General features: G+C 34.9%; 1 protein-coding gene across 4 annotated transcripts in view; it reads right to left on the reverse strand.

Moving 5' to 3' along the window:
- Positions 1 to 1,344, reverse strand: part of lrp8 (low density lipoprotein receptor-related protein 8, apolipoprotein e receptor) — a 199,958-nt gene extending 198,614 nt beyond the window's left edge. For all 4 annotated transcript variants that reach the window (XM_049479356.1, XM_049479353.1, XM_049479355.1 and 1 more), the window contains exon 1: positions 1,105 to 1,344. In XM_049479356.1, the coding sequence (XP_049335313.1) occupies positions 1,105 to 1,171 (67 nt within the window). In that variant the 5' untranslated portion in view covers positions 1,172 to 1,344. The remainder of the gene's footprint in view (positions 1 to 1,104) is intronic.
- Positions 1,345 to 18,393: the final 17,049 nt, after the last annotated feature.

The following is an 18,393-nucleotide window of genomic DNA, read 5'->3' on the forward strand; positions in this document are numbered from 1 at the left end:
TTTAGCATTTTATTTGGAACTCAAGGGAGCAGAGTCTTAAGGAAGAGTGGCGAGGCACACAGTTCAAGCTGCTTGAGGTCTAGTGTGAAGTTTCTACAGTCTGTGATGGTTTGGAGAGACATGTCATCTGCTGGTGTTGGTCCACTGTGTTATATTTATATGTAAGTTTATATATAAGTCTTAAAGCATTTTTCAGCAGAACTTGGCACAATGCCCACACAGCCTAAAGTCCCAATTTGTCTGACAGTATATAATATCTAATTTTCTGAGACACTGATTTATGGGTTTCATTGCCTATAAGCCATAATCATCAACAATAAAAGAAAAACTCACTTAAAATAGAGCACTCTGTGTGTAAAACATATATACAATTTCTGCGTTTTACATTTTGAACTGAATTACTGAAATAAAGTAACTTTTCAATATTATTATTTTTTTAGATGCACTAATACATGATGAGATAATGCCTAGCCACGTTGGTTAGTTAGTTTGAGTTACAAAAGAAAGAAAAACAGTACGTATACAGTAGGTTAGGTAGCTAGCCTATAGTAAAATGCCACACAGCGCATGCCTGGAGGTGTGTGTGTGTGTTTAACTAGAGTTAGCTACATTAACTACATACACTAAGTTAGGTTAATTCTACAAACACGTTTAGCTAGTTAGCTGCATAGCTTCTTTGTAACCAACCCTAAACACAGTCAGACAGACTTTCCCATTTCCATTCAGATAACCTAGCGTTAACTAACACCATACACAGCAGCACAGCACAGCGTACACAGGCAGGAAGAGAGAGGCACGTGAAGGCAGCAGCACCGTGACGACCGTTACTGTAGCTACGTTTACCGCTCTCTCCTCTCCGTATCTATCTAGGTATCTAGGTAACGCTATACAACCTTGGCGAGGTGTCAGCCCACGCTCAGGCTCAATTTATCAACATAACACGCCGAAATGAACGTTACTGCTGCGTAATAAAGCAGCACATGACAGAAAATGACTCTGCCACCTCCACGAAACACAATGACATATTGTTAGCGCTAACCCAGACAGCTAAAGCGCGCAGCGGCGGTTATTCTTCTCCCCCAACTTCTGCCCGCAGACACCCACCTTTAGCGTGAAGAGCCTTCACCAGTAACAACTGTACGAGCAGCAGCTTTCCTGCTCCCGTCCACATGCTTCTTCAATATGCCGGGCGAGTCCGTGCGCTCATATGAAACGTGTATAAATAAAAAGCAGTGACAGTCAGCCTCCGTCTTCCGCCTCTTTCTCTCTCTCTCTCTCTCTCTCTCTCTCTCTCGCTCTCTCTCTCTTTCTCTCAGAGCCCGTGTGTGTGTGAGCCGCTGCCTGCCTGTCTCTCGCCGGAGTCGCCACGGCTCTCCATTTGAATTGGTGATGTCACCGCTCGTAAGGCGGGGCCAAGCCTGCGGTAATATCAATAGTCCCACCTATTTTCCAACAGACCACGCCCCCCGAGCGATACGATTGGACAGTATCACACGGCTCTGCTCACACCGTTCACACACCCTCGCGGACCTCCGTAAAAAGCATAGCCCAGAGCCGGGGTGATGAGGCGCGAGAGGCGTACGCTAACAGCCAATCCCGGCGCAGGGAGGCGTGGCTTAGAGGAATGTGTGTGGAGTATGTGTGGGGCAAGAGCCCTGAGAGAGCAGTAGCATAGACAGCAGCAGCAGGAGCAGGCCTTTACACAAGGCAGCTGGCGCTGTGACCTGTTATTGTGAAAATACTGAAGTAGAAATAATATTAAGCTTGGACCCACTCTGTTAACGCACTCTCTGTTAAGGCACAAGTCCTTCATTATTACATTTAAGTAGCCTATATTCATCCATGTACTTTTCATGTTTAAATGAGTAGCAGAAAAGTGAGTAAGTCCACAATCCTAATTTACACCCCCCCCCTCCCCCAAGTAAAGGCAAATGGACAAAGTATAAAATCTGTTATCACTATTAACCTATAACTGTACTGATTAAACATAAAGGTCTTACATTCCTCTATAATTGAAAAAAAGGGTAAACAAAAAATGTGCTCACTTAAAAAGTATGTATACTTTTTTTTTAAATATGTTAAATGAGATGTAAGCAGTATTGTCACTAAAAAAAAAGCCATGTATGTGTGTATATGTGTGTGGGAGCATGTCATGCTCCTGTGTAATTTCTGCAGGCTGGGCTTTTTAATGAACTGGAGCAGAAGAGCAGTTCTTGAGGTACTCATCCCCCAACCAACAGCTTCCCTGCTATATGAACCGGAAGCGTGGAAAGATGTTAACATGCATACTGTATTCACTGTGCCATTACATGCAGCCGGCCCCATGCAACCATCCTAAAACCATTCTGAGACTCCCGAGATTTCACTTTCTATTTGCTTCAGTTTGGCACTTGCAGTACAGTGTAAGCTGTTTTCTCTGTACACTTCAAAGTTGGACCAGTGAACTGGCCTGATGGGAGTCTCTGCTGGTGCACTTTAAAATCATCTAAATTTAATTAGCGCTTTTGCATATTCATAAACACGTTGTCTTCACCTGTGCTGTGAACAATGTCAAATAAACACAAAACTAACATTAAAGCTGTGTTTCTGTGCTGTGTATTTAAAATACCTTCACATACCAGCCTCCTGAATACCATTGTTTCAACTAGTACTCAATGCACTACTATTTCCTGTATAGAATAAACTCATTCCCATCGTTTCATATAGAAACTGTGTGGGAGACCATTCATGATTCCATCTAAATGACCTTCTAAGCTTCAGAGACACCTTTACTTTCTTTTAAAAGCTCCTATCGAACGCACAACTCCTTTGTGGCACACTGTGCAACAGAACATGCAAGAGCAAATGAGAAAGAGAGAAAGAAAGAGGGTGTTGATCAGCACTTTCTCACTCTCTTCGCAGGCAAATACGACCGCCTGCCAAGCCACTGACCCAAAAAGCAAAGAATCGTTTGGTCAATAGTTGGCTTGCCGCCCATAAGATATTGTAGTGAGAAGCGAGAAAGATTTGAGCATGATTTCATCCAGTGATGTGGGAGGGAATGTTACTACATTGATGTCTCTTTTATTGAAAGCATCAGAAAAGCTGGACATACCTCAACTGAAGCAGTAAAGTTAAAAAGGATGTCCTGTAAAACCCAATAAGTTCACTAAACTAAAACTTTTGTTGTAACTGATTACCTGAGAAATTTTTGAAAGTTCATGTAAAATCATTTTTGAGTACAGTCAACTTAACAAATATATATACAGTACTGTGCAAAAATTTTAGGCACCTAAGCAAATCCATTTCAAATCTTATTCAATTCAAATTCAATTTAAATCTTAGCAATATGAGTGTTTTTGCCTGAAAAAAGCACTACATATGATTTAAACAGATGCAAATACACTTAAACACAGTAAAAAGTAAAAAGAATGTCTAATTTTTAGGTAAGTAGGTTGTATCCTGAGCCAAGCTGTAGAACAAAATGTAGTTCCAAATTTCTCCTGGATGCCCTCAGTCAGCATGTGTATACGTTAATATATATATAATATAAATATGATTTACCAAAACAGCTTTTGATATGATGAGAACTAGAAATAACTCTACTAAACTCAGATGAGGAGACAATGAGGAGATGTTTAAGGAAAACAGTGATGTTAAATCACTGCTTTTTATAAATTTGCTGTTTGTATTTATTGTAATGCTAGTGTTTTACTGAGCTAATAAACACTAACTGCCCAGATAAGAAGCTTTTTCTTCACTTAAAATTCCCACAGGTGCCTAAAACATTTGCACAAAACTGTATTTACACATATATATTTTAAATTAAGATTTACCTGAATATATGTTATTTTTAAAATTATTTGTCCTTAAGTACAAGTAGTTTCCTCAAATACTACATTGATTTTAGAAAAAAACAAATAATTAATATAATGCCCACCAACTTAACCAGAACACAAAATATATGATAGTTTAGTATTTTTTTACATTACTTATTCTGTATAATAACTCTACTTTAAATGTAATGGCAAGAGAAACATGTTTTAGAGATTCAAGTTTTTTTTAAGTACTCATAGAAATGCAGATGACAAAACAAAATGCTATAGTGTGTCCACTATTGAGAGCACAACCAAACACTTAAAATTAGATTTAAAAGTTTACCTAAGGAAGCCCGTGGGGAATTACTACACACTGATGGTGAGAGTCAGAAAATGCCTAGTATGCAAATAGATTGTGCCAGAAGCCAATGGAAAAGAAGCTGCCAATGGAAACTGCACTTACAAGGTGATTCAACTGAAGGTCTCTGTTTGAATGTATATGTGGTCACCAATGTTCACTTAACTCAAAATAGTTGAGTATTTTTTGAAAATATCAATTTTTATGTAAAACAGACTTGTTCATTTAAGTCCTGACCAGAGACTGTAAAAAAGATGGACGCCGTGTCGCCGTTCCAATTCATTTAATGAAAATGAAGCCAAAATCTTCCTCCATGTTGACGATCCTGAAACCCGGGTCTGCAGAGAAGAGAACAGAGGAGGAAGAAAGACTGTGGAGAGACAGTCCCACCCATACAGTCATTGGTCCCACCCCGGCTAGGTGTAACCCAGCCCTTTTACAATAACCACACCTTTTTGAATAGGGCTAAATAACGTTTTTAAAAATTAATTCTGTGGGGATATAAAAATTGGACAAATTTTTATTTGACAAATAGTGGGTCTAAAGTGCAGTTTATGGACCCCACGCTGTACAGAGAAGTAGTGTAGAGAACTATAGTACAGCAATCCGTTTATGTACTAAGCTCAAGAATTCAGTATGGTGATAACTATACTATATAAAAAAATATATTTATTGGCTTAAGCCATATGTATCAAATAAGTTTTTCCTCTTTACTTTTATAGAAATGGGTATATGCAACTCAAAGCTGTTGTTGCTTTCAGAACTCAAAAAATAATTTAAATTAAATCAAATAATATTTTGTTTCTTAAATTTAAGTTCATCAAACTGAAAAAAGTAATGGATTTACTTGAAAAAATTAAGGCAACATTTTGCTCTAGTTAATAGATTGCTATTTTCCTATTGGCTCCTGGCACCATCTGTTTGCATACTGGGCCTGTCCTCTTGTCACTGACACTCATCATCAATGTGCAATCTTTCCCTCTGAGACAACTTTTCTTATGTATACATGTACATTGTACGTAATAAATAGTTCTTAAGCCTCAGTGTTGTTTTATTTTTGTGCATTTAAGTATGGCATTATGTTGGATGGAAACACAGCGCCTGCTGATGCAGAGTAATGCTTGTCATGTCTGTAAAATATTCTGGTGTTAAAGTTTTTAATTATGGAGGTTTGCTAGTGCACCAGGTAAGTGTAACTAACTGCTCCTAATATCTACTTGCTTTCAGCACATTTTACTGGCTTTTTTGTAAGGGTTTCACTAGAGTTTAAGTAATCCTGTGATTATAGGGCAGTACAGGGTACAATGTGTTACACTAGAATATGTGAAGGCAGGCCTTATAGATATGCATGCCTTCATCTCCTCCAGTCAGACTGGAAAGTGTAAGCGTTCCTATTACCCTTCACTCGCTGCACCTCTTTTTCTCTGTAATTTCTAGCTGTCAGTCAAGCATGACAATGGCTGTCATATTTCAGATTCAGTGAATCGGCTGCTCAGTGACTTATGAAGAGGTAAGGCACATTTAGATGGTTTTCGCTGGCCAGATGAATCAGTGAAATCATATAAGTGGGAAAATGTAGGTGCATACCAGATCATATAGCATTAGAAATACATATTTTACTCAGTATGAAATAAAATGTAACACCAGTTTAGATTTCGTGTATTCAATTAAACAGGTTTAGATAGATGTTTTAACTAATCTAATACATTTAAATCATCTTTCATAACATTTATATGGCAAGGAATCAGAGCTCTGAAAGCCCATTTGTTATATAATTAGCATATATATATATATATATATATATATATATATATATATATATATTTGCAAGTATTAATTACTAGTAAATCTATGTACCTACATTTTAGCTACAACATATAGTGTGGTTAAAACACACATAAAATATTAGCCTGTCTCTTTTCGGTAGACATTTCTGTCAACTTATTTCAACAAATTCTCTTCCCTGCTTCTGGATCATGTTCACTGTTCCTCTAGAAACTGGTACTGGCCTGTTGTTTAACATTTTTGGTTCCCCTTCAGGCAACACTATGTTGCATTTTACTGTAACAATTTAATTGAGACTCACCACTGACTGTATCTTTACTATCATTAATACTCCTAGCTAATGCTAACTGCACTGTGTAAATCAGCAGAAGCATGTCCAGAAAAGCGTTAGTGGTCTTTAGTGGTTTCCTCAAAATGCTAATTACACTTCCCGATAGTAGGGGAAGCCCATGAGCAAAACAATTACAATTCTCACATAAATGGTGGCACTAGAATGTTACTTCTACTTACACAATTTAAGGTGGAATGAAAAAAATTTAATGTGTCAACATTGCAATGTATAAAACCCTGCAGACACAAGCTAAAAACATATTATAGCTGTTTTTATAGTCAAAAATTCTAAATTAAAGGGGCGCCACAAAAAAATAAGCATTGACTCTAAACAGGATGCAGTAGGCAAAACAAGCTTTCATTAGCAGTCTTTTTTCAAAAAGTGTCTCACAATATTGAGAGCACAACAAACACAAAGTTAGCAACTCTGACAATGGTGCAGGTTGTTACAACCTACAACACAGAAACCAAGAAGCTATTCAAAATGTGAATATGTTTGAGTATGAGGTACACGTTTACCTAGTTAGTTCTTTAAAAAAAAAATTAGACTTTATTTGAGACTTTCTTCATGTATTAAGACACTATTATAATAAATTAATAAAAAATTAATACATTAAAATTAATAATAAATTAATAGAGAAAAGAAAATAACCAATTTCTTCCAAAATACAGAAATGGCTGATATATGTTTATACATTGGTTCAGTTGTTGGTGCCAGAAGGTCAGATCACCCATTTTTTTGGCAGAAGTGTTTCAAATGTTAGATTGTTCTCTTTTCCTACACTGTAAACCCAGTTGTTTAAACTCAAATAAATTAAGTCTGTTGTACATAAAATTGGAGAAACAATACTTAACTATTTTGAGTTAGTTGAACATCCGTAAGCACATATACACTTAAACTGAGATCTTTGATTTGAATCAACTCATAATAACTGAGTTTAGTCTGTTGCCATTAACAGCTTCTTTTCTATTGGCTTCTGTCACAATCTATTTGCATACTGGGTGTTTACCTTAGGTAAACTTGTAGATCACATATTATGATTAAATGCTTGGTCTCTGTGTTGTTGGCTGTAGAACAAGCGTAATTTACTGAGCTGCAATAAGTCTGTGTTCTTAATGTGCTCTCAGTACTTTTTTTTAATGTTTTCTTTCACCTAATTTTCTATGAGTATTTAAAAAAGTAGTTGAATGATACCAGAAAGAAGACTAAATACAAGTTCAGGAAAATGTTCATTTTAAATATATATGTATACATATTTGTTAAGTTCATTGTACTTAAAATTTATTAGGTAATCGGTTAGAACAAAAGTTTTGAGTTTAGTCAACTTATCGGGTTTTACAGTGTAGCAATGACATGCTGCTCCAGTACTCACAAAGTATTTAAGGCTGTGCTTCTTCTCCTCTGCATCTCTCTCTCTCTCTCTCTCTCCAAGTATCATATAAACTGGATCCTTTTCCAGACTACTCTCTTGTGGTGGGTAAATAGGCCTACTTTAATTTAGGATTACATGCTATAACAGAGAGATTAACATCATGATGTGTGGGATGTTTTGTGTTGAGTGAGTACAAAGGCCATCTTGAATGGTTTGTATTTACAGCACTGATAATCTCTCAAGCTTTCTGCACCAAACACAGAAGTGTTTGAAATAGGCTTTTGCCAAATGCCAGCCAAAAGGGATTTGTTTTCTCTTCAGGCAACATCACTATGTGCCTGATATACAGTATACTGAATGTGCGCTGCTTGCAGCAGTGCTGTAATTAATTTACTCCACTTTTTCAAGGCTCATATAGCTTTTAAAGCATTAGACATTTGTACAAGATCTAAATGTGGATGGTTTTTAACTATTACCACTCTTTACGGTTTACACTGCTGTTAGACCCTGTACTGTAGGGAAGCCTACTCTTTAGATCTACAGTGCTAATGTTATTAACATCAATTTTATAGGCCCAAGACAGAACCCTGTGGAACTCCCAAAACACTCAAACAATTGCTAAATAATCCTGTTACCAGCTAACTTGCATTATATTCTGCACGCTAAAAGTTCAAAAAACTTCAACCTGAAAACTTAAAAATGTTTGTTGAGACAATGAAAAAATGTGATTTCAACAAACTTTTAGTATTTCACACGTGTCAGTTCTCTTTTATCAGCGTTGGTTCATACAGCTTTCCCATAAGGCTCCTGGCACCGTATATTTGCATATTGGGTGGGGCCTCTCCCGTACTTACCATCTTTGTGTTGTCTGTTGCCCCAAACTATCTTATTCTTGGTGAGCATTAGAGCAATTTTAGTGCAATTAGCTTTATTCTCAGTTCATTGTTATCAGAGTGTAATAGCTTGGAGCTACAGAGTTCACTCTTTTGCTGCACCAGTGTTATGGTGTCAGGATTGACAAGTCAATAAAAATATGATGAGAAAACCTGTATATTAGATAAACTAAAATGTTTGGAAAAAGTTGTTAATTAATGAATTAATTAACAATTGTTGTATGAACAAGACTCACCTGAGTTGAACAAATAAAAAATTGTGTATACTTATAACTTAACTGAATCAAACTTAAATGATAACTCGACCAAGTTAAGTTGAATGAACTCAAAATTGTATATATTTATAACTTAACAGAGTCAAAGCAAAATGATGACTTAGGATTTGTTGATGAGTTAAGTTGAGCTTAAATACACTGCTATGCACTTGTTGAGTATGAAATTGTTATTGCAATAAATAATGATGCCAGCTGAGAGCTGTATTTTACTCTAGATGGGATAAATATTTAACTCCAACAACAGTTCAGATTTAACTCCTGAACAGAGTTAAAAGGCCAGCTCCCAGAAAGGAGTTACTTTAACTCTGTAATAGAGTGTATTCGATGGTCACACATATACGCTTAAAATGAGTTGATATTAACTCTCAGGGAGTTTATTTCAAAAAACACCATTTAATGTGATTGAAGAACACTATACAGCACCACACCTTATTTTTTCTACAGGTAAGGGCATCTAGTGGGTCACTTTGTCTGGTGTCATTGGTGGTACATGGTCCAAAAAAGTTGAAAACCAATGGTTTGCACCATCTACATAGTGTATTCAGTACACTACATGTATATGTAAGTGAGTTGGTTACACAGCTAAGGTTTCCAGTGTTCATTTGAGCCACTGAAGCTGCTCTGGAGTAATCTAAAACATAATATCGACCAGAAATGGAACATTCATTCTGCTTTTTCTTTGTTCGTTGTCTCTGAAGCATCCAAAGCAATTTTACACTTTAGCTCTCCACAGGCCAAATTAAATTCCAAAACATCCTATTGTCTCAGCCAGATGCTTTTGTTTTATTTGTGTTGTGTTGTTCTTCTCTGTAAGTATCAATATTTAAAAGACCTCACATTTCAGGTAACGTGTTGAGTTCAATAACAAATAAAATAGCAATAGCAAATGTGTAGAAATATTACAACATATTACTGTGTAACAATAATAAAATTACAACAATTTACTGTAAATCATTCACAGAGTATTACAGTGTTTTAAGAGTGAGTTTCAGCATAAAAATCAATCCTTTTTAACACTGTAATTATTTATTACAAGAACCATATTTACATTTAATGTTTGAGGTCTTTATTTGCCAATGAAGTACTGTAAAAAGAAAAAAAGTACAAGTTTTTAAAAAAGTTATTACATTGCAGTTCTCAGCCGGCATAAAGTAATGCTTTACAGTAAAATAAACAGCAACTTGCTCTTATGACCTACAACTCTGTAAACAGGCAGTCAACTATTACATAAAAAAATAGCTAATTAAAAAAAGCTATAAAAAATAGCACTGGTAGGACAAAGTCTGTACTTATGATGAGTTAGGGGTGGGGGGACCTTTGGTGGGTCCAGGTTTAGGTCGTATTTATTTTTATGTAAAATATAGAGTAAACTTTTTTTTTACAACAAAACATTGTTAAGCAGTTATTTACTGTATGCTTCTTTTCTGTAAAATAAAAATACAGAAATGTGTTACAGTATAAGACACAATGTGATATGATGCACCCCTATTTCAGCCTTCAGTTTAGTTTAGTTTTGTGCTTTGCTTTGTTTTGTTGTTATTTATTCATTAATTATTATCATTATTGAGCTCTGAGACAGTGGAGCACCCCCAGTGCTCACTAACCTTGAGAGGTTAACTTGTTTGTATGTAAGTCAGGAGCCATGAAGAGACAAAAAAAAAAACCCTGAGTTTATGTGCAAATGTGTCTGCAAGTGTAACAAAAGCCCGTAACATTGGGTCATGTTCGCACAGCCCCTGGAGGCTTAACTAGGGATTTGTGCAAACATTCGATGTCATCCAGTTTGTGGTATTATTTAGATGAGTTCAAATCTGAGACAGCAACAATGTGATCTAAAGACACGTTTCTCTCTCTCTCACACACACACACACACACACACACACATGCACACACGTTGTTTAACAGGTTGACTATTCTCTCAGTTCTGGTGGCACCTTACCCATCTTCACAATAATGCATAATAATAATCAACTCGTCTAAATGCAAATCATAAGAAGAAGATTTCCTCAGCATATTGAATATAATTTCACATCACGCATCTGGTTGTTTCCTCTTTTAGAGGATAAAGCTCAAATGCTGTGTTTTATATTTCAGACCAGTGAACCAGAGAATTTTAAATATTTTACGTGCTAACATAAAAAAAAAAATAATATGATAATTATTTGGCATGACAATCATATTATTAAACACAAGCCAGAATATGTTATCAAACATAATATGGACATTCTCACTAGGGCTAGGTATTGGTGATCGATCTGGTGCCCACTATTAAGCCTCACTCATGAGCATTCGGGCCAGTGTTCAGCCTCACTCACAATATAACACCTCACAGCTTATACAGGTGTCTGCAATTGCCTGAATCTGTTTACACAATCTGTTATCTCATGACTTTTGGCTTGTCAGTCTAAATATATATTGTCAAAAACAAAAGTTAGCAAAATGTGCACAAAAACAACCCGTTGCTGGGTCAGTGTGACCTCATATTTGGGTTATTGGCCCAGCACTGTCTGGGTCAGTTCAATCAAGTGTGTGCTCTGTTATGTAGTGATGCTGGTTTGTGGAAATGATCCAAACAGGATTTGGATCCCAGAGTGCACAGATCCTATTAGGCAGAAATTATGAAAGGCTGTAATTGCTAGGCCCCTTTTCCAAACGATAATCATCCACAGCATTACATACAAGTTGGCTAGTGCTAGTTTCTGTAATGTTACACCTAAGACTGAGGGCCCTATTTTAGCGATCTATAGGCAAAGCATCAACTGTGCATCAAACAGCTGGATTTAAGGCATGTCAGTGTTTTTTTTTATTGTGAGGATGCAAAAAAGCATGCCTTTCTCGGCTCGAAACGCACAAAAGGCATGAACTAATTCTCTTAATTAATCATGGGTGTGTTTTGGGCATATTGGGAAATAAACCAATCCTAATGTTGTAAGCTTTAAACAATATCATATTAATATGCATTGGAATTTACTCCACAACTAATTAAAAAACAGTTGATTCTTTAAAAGATTTGGAATAGATATTAACTGGAAAATGGCTGTATGTATTAGCTTCCCTATGTGCACTGTAAAACCCGATAAGTTGACTAAACTCAAAACTTTTGTTGTAACCGATTACCTAATAAATTTTAAGTTCACGTAATATAATTTTTAAGTACAATGAACTTAACAAATACATATACATACATATTTAAAATTAATAATTTCCTGAACTTGTATTTAGTCTTCTGAGAGCACAGCAAGAACACTGCAGAGTTACTGCAGCTCAATAAATTATGCTTGTTCTACAGCCAACAACACAGAGACCAAGTATTTAATCATAATATGTGATCTACAAGTTTACCTAAGGTAGTCCCGGGAGAATCACTACACACTAATGGTGAGTGCCAGAAACTGTTGGACACACCCAGTATGCAAATAGATTGTGACAGAAGCCAATGGAAAAGAAGCTGTTAATGGCAACGTACTAAACTCAGTTATTATATGTATATGCATGTATATAAAGATCTCACTTAAAGTGTATATGTGCCCACGAATGTTCAACTAACTCAAAATTGTTGAGTATTGTTTAGAAATCTCCAATTTTATGTAAAACAGACTTAATTTATTTGAGTTCAAATAAATAATAAACTTCTGGGTTTACAGTGTAGTGCTCATTTACTGTAGTTTATAGTGGTCATTTGCCTAGATGTACAGTTCTCTTAATAGTTATAGTATCTCTATATGGTTCAGTGGTATAAGATTTCAAACGGCTTTTCACACTCATACTCATACGACACACACACAAAATGAGTTCTCTAAAACCTGTTCGTGGAAAGCTTACTTAGAGAAACCAAAATAAGTTTGGCACTTGTATCTTTAAGAGGATATGGATTTTCAAAAGCTGTGAGTTTGCAGTGTCCCCATTTCAAAAAGCCCAAATTAAAAGTGACAAAGGCAACTACCAGATCCATCATGCTACAGTCTTTCACTAGAAATAATGGGTCACTTTGTTGTGATGGGTAAATTATATGGAGTCAGTACAAATTAAAACTAATGCTGTAGAACATACTGGACATAATGATATACACACATGAGAAGAGAATGCAAAAGGACCAACAAAATGTAACATGTCTGTTTACGTACCTTTAAGGAATGAGGTTAAATTAGTAGTTTACTGAGTTCTGTTTACATTCAGGAAAAATGATTACACTGCACTGGGTACACTGTACTGGGTCTGTGCTTTTGAAGAGCCAGGCTAAGTGAAGTTGCAGTAAGAATCTGGGGGAGTTTAATCTGAGATCATGGGGAATCTCTTTACAGAAGAAAGGAGAAGCTCAAATCCCTTATTTACTGTACACGCTATGGAAACATCTTACTGTTCTGTTTAATTCAAATCTATTTCAAAAGCTTATGGCACTTCCTTTATTACTTCATCTGTATGGATCAAAGAAGCAAGGATATCTAGCATGGATAAAAAGTGAACATATTTATTTATTTATTTATTCAACAGACACTCATTAAATACAAAATACAAAAAAATGTACATTGAGATGGACAGAAAAGCCTTGAGAAATATAATATCACATTTACTAAATTAGACAATCTAAGAACAATAGCAGCTTCTCTAATACTTTACAGAGACAGCAATATCTGTAAAGTCAGTATTGTGGCACTAGAATAGAATAGTCCCTTGAGATATAAGAAGTGATTATGGGTCTAGAAATTACAGACATAGAAGAAAAAATGATCTGAAAGGAGGTCATGGATGCTTAAATGTGTCGGATGGTGTGTTGGTTCAGCTACTGCATGTAGATCTGCACAGACTTCTATATGAAAGATGCTGATGGAGTAAGAAAGGGGAACAAATATAGAAAAATAAGAATGACAGACACTGTAAAAAAAAGAAAAAAAAGAAAAAGGGAGGGGCTTTCTGTAAGATGCCTCTCATACTGAGAGGGATTATCTACCAAACAGCTTGGACGCAATGGGAAGAGCCTTGTGGCAGATCATTTCTCTGAGCCCCTTCTTAATCTTATGATAAGATGACCAACACATGGCTTAAATTGGGGATCAAGACATGAAAAATGGGGTCAATAAGGGCTTGACATTGATATCATTCTTCTGGACATGTAAACAACATGTAAAAGCATTAAAAGAAAATTATTCCTTACAGCAACAAAGACAAAAAAGAACTCATAGTAAGAGATTTGCTGTTGCTTTAAACTGTGTTGACTGTTAAATTTTATGACATTACAGTACATAAACTAATTTTACAACAATATTAAAACTGAGACACAAACTATTATTTGCATTTTTTATGTTTATAAATGTCATATTTCCATGTAGACTGGATAAATTCTACTTAAATGTAATGCATTTTCTTTTTAAATCTTTTGTTTGTTTTTCATTGCATTTGGTAAAATTGGTAAATATCTTCTATCTATCTTCGTCTATCAAGTTTAATATTTTAGTTTAAATCAAAACCTTATCACAAAACTATAGTAAAAAAAGTCTTAGTCATAATATTGCTGTGTAACTATATGCTATGCAGATGCTATGTAGAATTTTTGTCTCAAATAACTTTGTCTCATAATATCCTAATAATTTAACACATACAATGTTAGTAAAGTGCTAATTTTGTATGAAATATTTATATAACTAAATACATTTGAGTACACTCACTCAGCACTTTCAAGATCTTACTTAAATGAAGTAGTACTATATTAACCCATGCACCTTCCTATTGGTTCCTGGCATCATTTATTTGCAGAATGGGCGTGTCCCCCACCACTAACTCAGCTTGTTTTTTTGCTTTTGTTCTATCTGTTTTAATGTTGATTAAGACCTGCAATTAAATATCTTTTAGATAACCTTTTAGGTAGGGTGCATGCTATGTAGTAAACAAAGAGGATAGACAGCCCATACTCTATAAATAAACAAAACATTAAAAACATAAGCTGTTCTTGCCTGGGTAAGATTATAATACATCCAGAATGCATAATTTTCATTATTTTATAATTGCAAAGCATTTGGAGTATTTGGTCAGCTCAAGGTTGTCAGTGTGTTTTGATGAGAAATTAATGTAGACATGTTTAAATGTAATATAATCCATTGCAGGTAGCTACATAATATGGTTACACAACTAGATATAATTGGTAAAGTGATACCCTAACATATTTTTGCAACGATTTTGAGACAAAAAAAAAAGAATTAATAAAATAAAATAACATTTTAAACATGTATGATGAAAATGCTGAGGTGTTCTGAGAATATTAAAATTGATTCAGATGCACTGTAAACAATTTTATTAGCTTCAATTTAAAAAAAGTTCAAATGCTGAATTAAGGTTTTAGGTTAAATCAAATCTTCATTTACTTCATTTACTTCAATTCATGGTAATTTCATTATTTAGACAATCACTCCATGCATAAAACATAACACAATACACAACAGAAGAAGGAACACACACCCACTATGCAAATACATTGTTGCAGAAGCCAATGGGAAAGGTGTGTTCTATAACTCACACTTTTAAGTTGATTTAACCAAATTTTGAATTCATTGAACATGAAAGAATGAACAAAAACAGAAAAAATACTGAAAGACAAAAACTCAAACAAAAAAAACTTAACTTGATGAATTAAAATAAATGAATAAAGAAAACATATTGCTCAAATACATTTTTTTTAAGTGACACTATTTTATCAAAATCACCATTATGTACAATTCAAAAACAAAACATTTATTTTTACATGGAAAGATGCAAGATTTAAAGGAGCAATATTGCCAGCACCCATAATTGTTTTTATTTCCCTGATGGCACAATTGTTCTTTTAGTGAAAGGATTGGCAGTGTTTGTTCTCACTTTGTTCTTGCTCCAGTTTGTGTTGACAAGCCACAGCAGACGTTTTAACCATACAGCACTAAGGCCAAAACCTTGATGAAAAATACATCAGAATTCCACTCAGCTCACACATTGCTCCTCATTGCCATTCTATCCAGGCTTTGACAATCATGAGTAACCAAAAACAGATCAGAGCTTCGGCCTCCTCTTCACTGCATAGCAAATATTTTATCCAGCTAACATCATGCACTGAAGCTCTTCTAAAGAAGTGTTTTTTCTTTTTTAGCCATCATTCTATATAAAACAATCAGAGGATACATACTGGAAATTACAATAATTGCCCTTATAGCCACTAGCCTCCTTGTTATGCTATTACAGAAGTTGATCCAAACACATTCTGGATCTTTTGGTTCTTCTACACATCAACTGGAGCAGATTTAATTGAACATTTCCTGAGATCATGCCCTGCAACCTGTTACTTTATGGCTCAGCTGACGATAAAAGTTATATCAGCCTTACAATTAAAAGAAATATACTACAGAATGAAACATACAGAATTATTTATTAAACTAAAAAATGTTAAGATATGAAGGTCAGTCAATCAGAAAAAAATCAAGAACTTTGAAAGTTTCCTCAAGTGCAATAACAAAGACCTTCAAAAACACTATAATTAACCCTCCTGTTATGTTCATTACATCAGGAACAGCAATGATGTTTAATTATGTTTAATTATCCAAATGATGTCGGAAACAAAAAAAAAACAAAAACAAACAAAAAAAAACAAGCAGTGTAAATATTTCATGATTAACTTCATTTCTAATATTCTATCAATATTAATGCAATAGTGTTCCTTAACTCTAACAGGTTATGGTTCAATTATGATAATTCACTCGTTTTTCATTCAAAATACATGTTCAAACTTTTCAAAATGTTTTACTACTGAATAACTTTTAAAAGACCAACATATAAAACTATATTGTTTATAAATATGTTTACATTAAATTGAGAAATAATATGTAAGATGAACCATTTTCATAATATATGTTGATTACAATAATTAAGGCAAGCGAATTTCATACTGAAAAAAATACTTTAACTTTAATTTTTCCTAGATCTTCAAACTTCAAAACAAGCCAATTTGACCTGTAACATATCATAAGGGTATTTGGCTCTCATCAGTACTGCCCCAGAAAAGGAAGACCAAGAGTTACACTCTGAGGTAAATAAGTGGTCTTTTTTCAGGTTCTGGTGGTGAAAGCAATCTAAATTCTAAAAAAATCCCACGCTTAAATCCCACCAATCCTAATTTCATCGACTTTTAGTTTGCATTTGATTTAGAATTAGAGATTGAGGTTTCTTCCATTTAAAACTTTAAATCTTTTAATCTGTTTAATCTCTATTCCCTGCATGTGGCACGCTGACTACAACTTCTATTTGTGAACTTTTTAAACAAGTTCATGTTTCTAAAACCACAGTGCACTCTCTGATAACTGTTAAGAAGTGGACACTCTCTATGTTCTGACTCAAATGAATTGCTGGACCCCCTCTGTCTCCTCCAAAGTGGCAATGATCTGAGAATAGAGTGGGTCTCTTTGGCCAGGAAAACAAACAGGGACCTTGACTGACCCTCTAAGAAGGTTCAGGTCCATGTGGTACCTTTTCATTTGTACACATCTGTTCTGTATCACTGAGAAGGGAATTACTTGTGGAAATATAAGTTTAAACGTTTTATAGAGACAGCAGATTAGTTTTCATTCTTAGTGTCTTTTCAAAATTGTAACTCTTTTGTTCTGTTTTTTCCTTTCCTGGTCTATCTATCTCTGTGTTTGTCAGTTTCTCACTTCTCTTCTTCAGAGCACATGCACGGTAAAAACATTATTCATTCATGGGTTAGTAAGCACAGCACGAGTTAATTGTGCTGTAGAAATGAGTGAGCAACTCAAAAGGGAATTTTGAGTAAAATTCATGTATTGCCTAACTTTCAACAGTAAAACGCACTTCTTCAGTTTATCAGGAAATACATTAAATATTATTAATAATTGTGTATATTATTTACTAAGAATAAATAAGCCAAATACTCTCAATTTATTTAAAATGTATCTTATATGAAACAGCTGAGAAACTCACACACAAAAAGAAAAGGTTAAGTTCACTTTTCTAAGTATCTCACACAAAAAGTAAATTTTTCCTACTGGTTCCTTGCATGAAAATGTATGTTTCCATGCAATACTTAGTCACCATCAGTGTAAAGTCTTGCCCACCAGGGCTACCTTCCCTTTTTTGCACAAGAGCTGTCTCGTGTTTTATCTACTATTAGTTAACATTTGAAAACAAAAGCAACTGATTAAAAGTCCTTAGTATTAGTAACACAGTAGCACTTCATTTTGCTTTTTGGTACTTTTTGAAAACCAACATGGATGGTAGCCCTGGTTGAAAAGAATACAGAGTGATGGTGAATTAGGGGTATGGGGAAATGCCGATTATGCAAATGCTAGCTGGAGCCAATAGGGAAAATTCACTTTTTTAATAATGCACTAGTAAACGTTAAGTAAAGTTTTTTTTGCGTGTGTCAATTGTTCTATTGAACTAATGATTACTCAGAATATGAAGTAAACTCTACTCAAATAAAGTGTGTACAAATTGTTACCTTAATTTCTGTATTTCTGTAATTTTTTTTAATATTCTGTATTTGCACTCACTGAGTGATTTTTATCTTTAAAAAAAGGCTTAATCTCCCCGAAAATTTCAAGATGTACC

The sequence above is a fragment of the Astyanax mexicanus genome, chromosome 5 (genome assembly GCF_023375975.1).
Source record: "Astyanax mexicanus isolate ESR-SI-001 chromosome 5, AstMex3_surface, whole genome shotgun sequence".
Lineage (NCBI taxonomy): Eukaryota > Metazoa > Chordata > Actinopteri > Characiformes > Acestrorhamphidae > Astyanax > Astyanax mexicanus.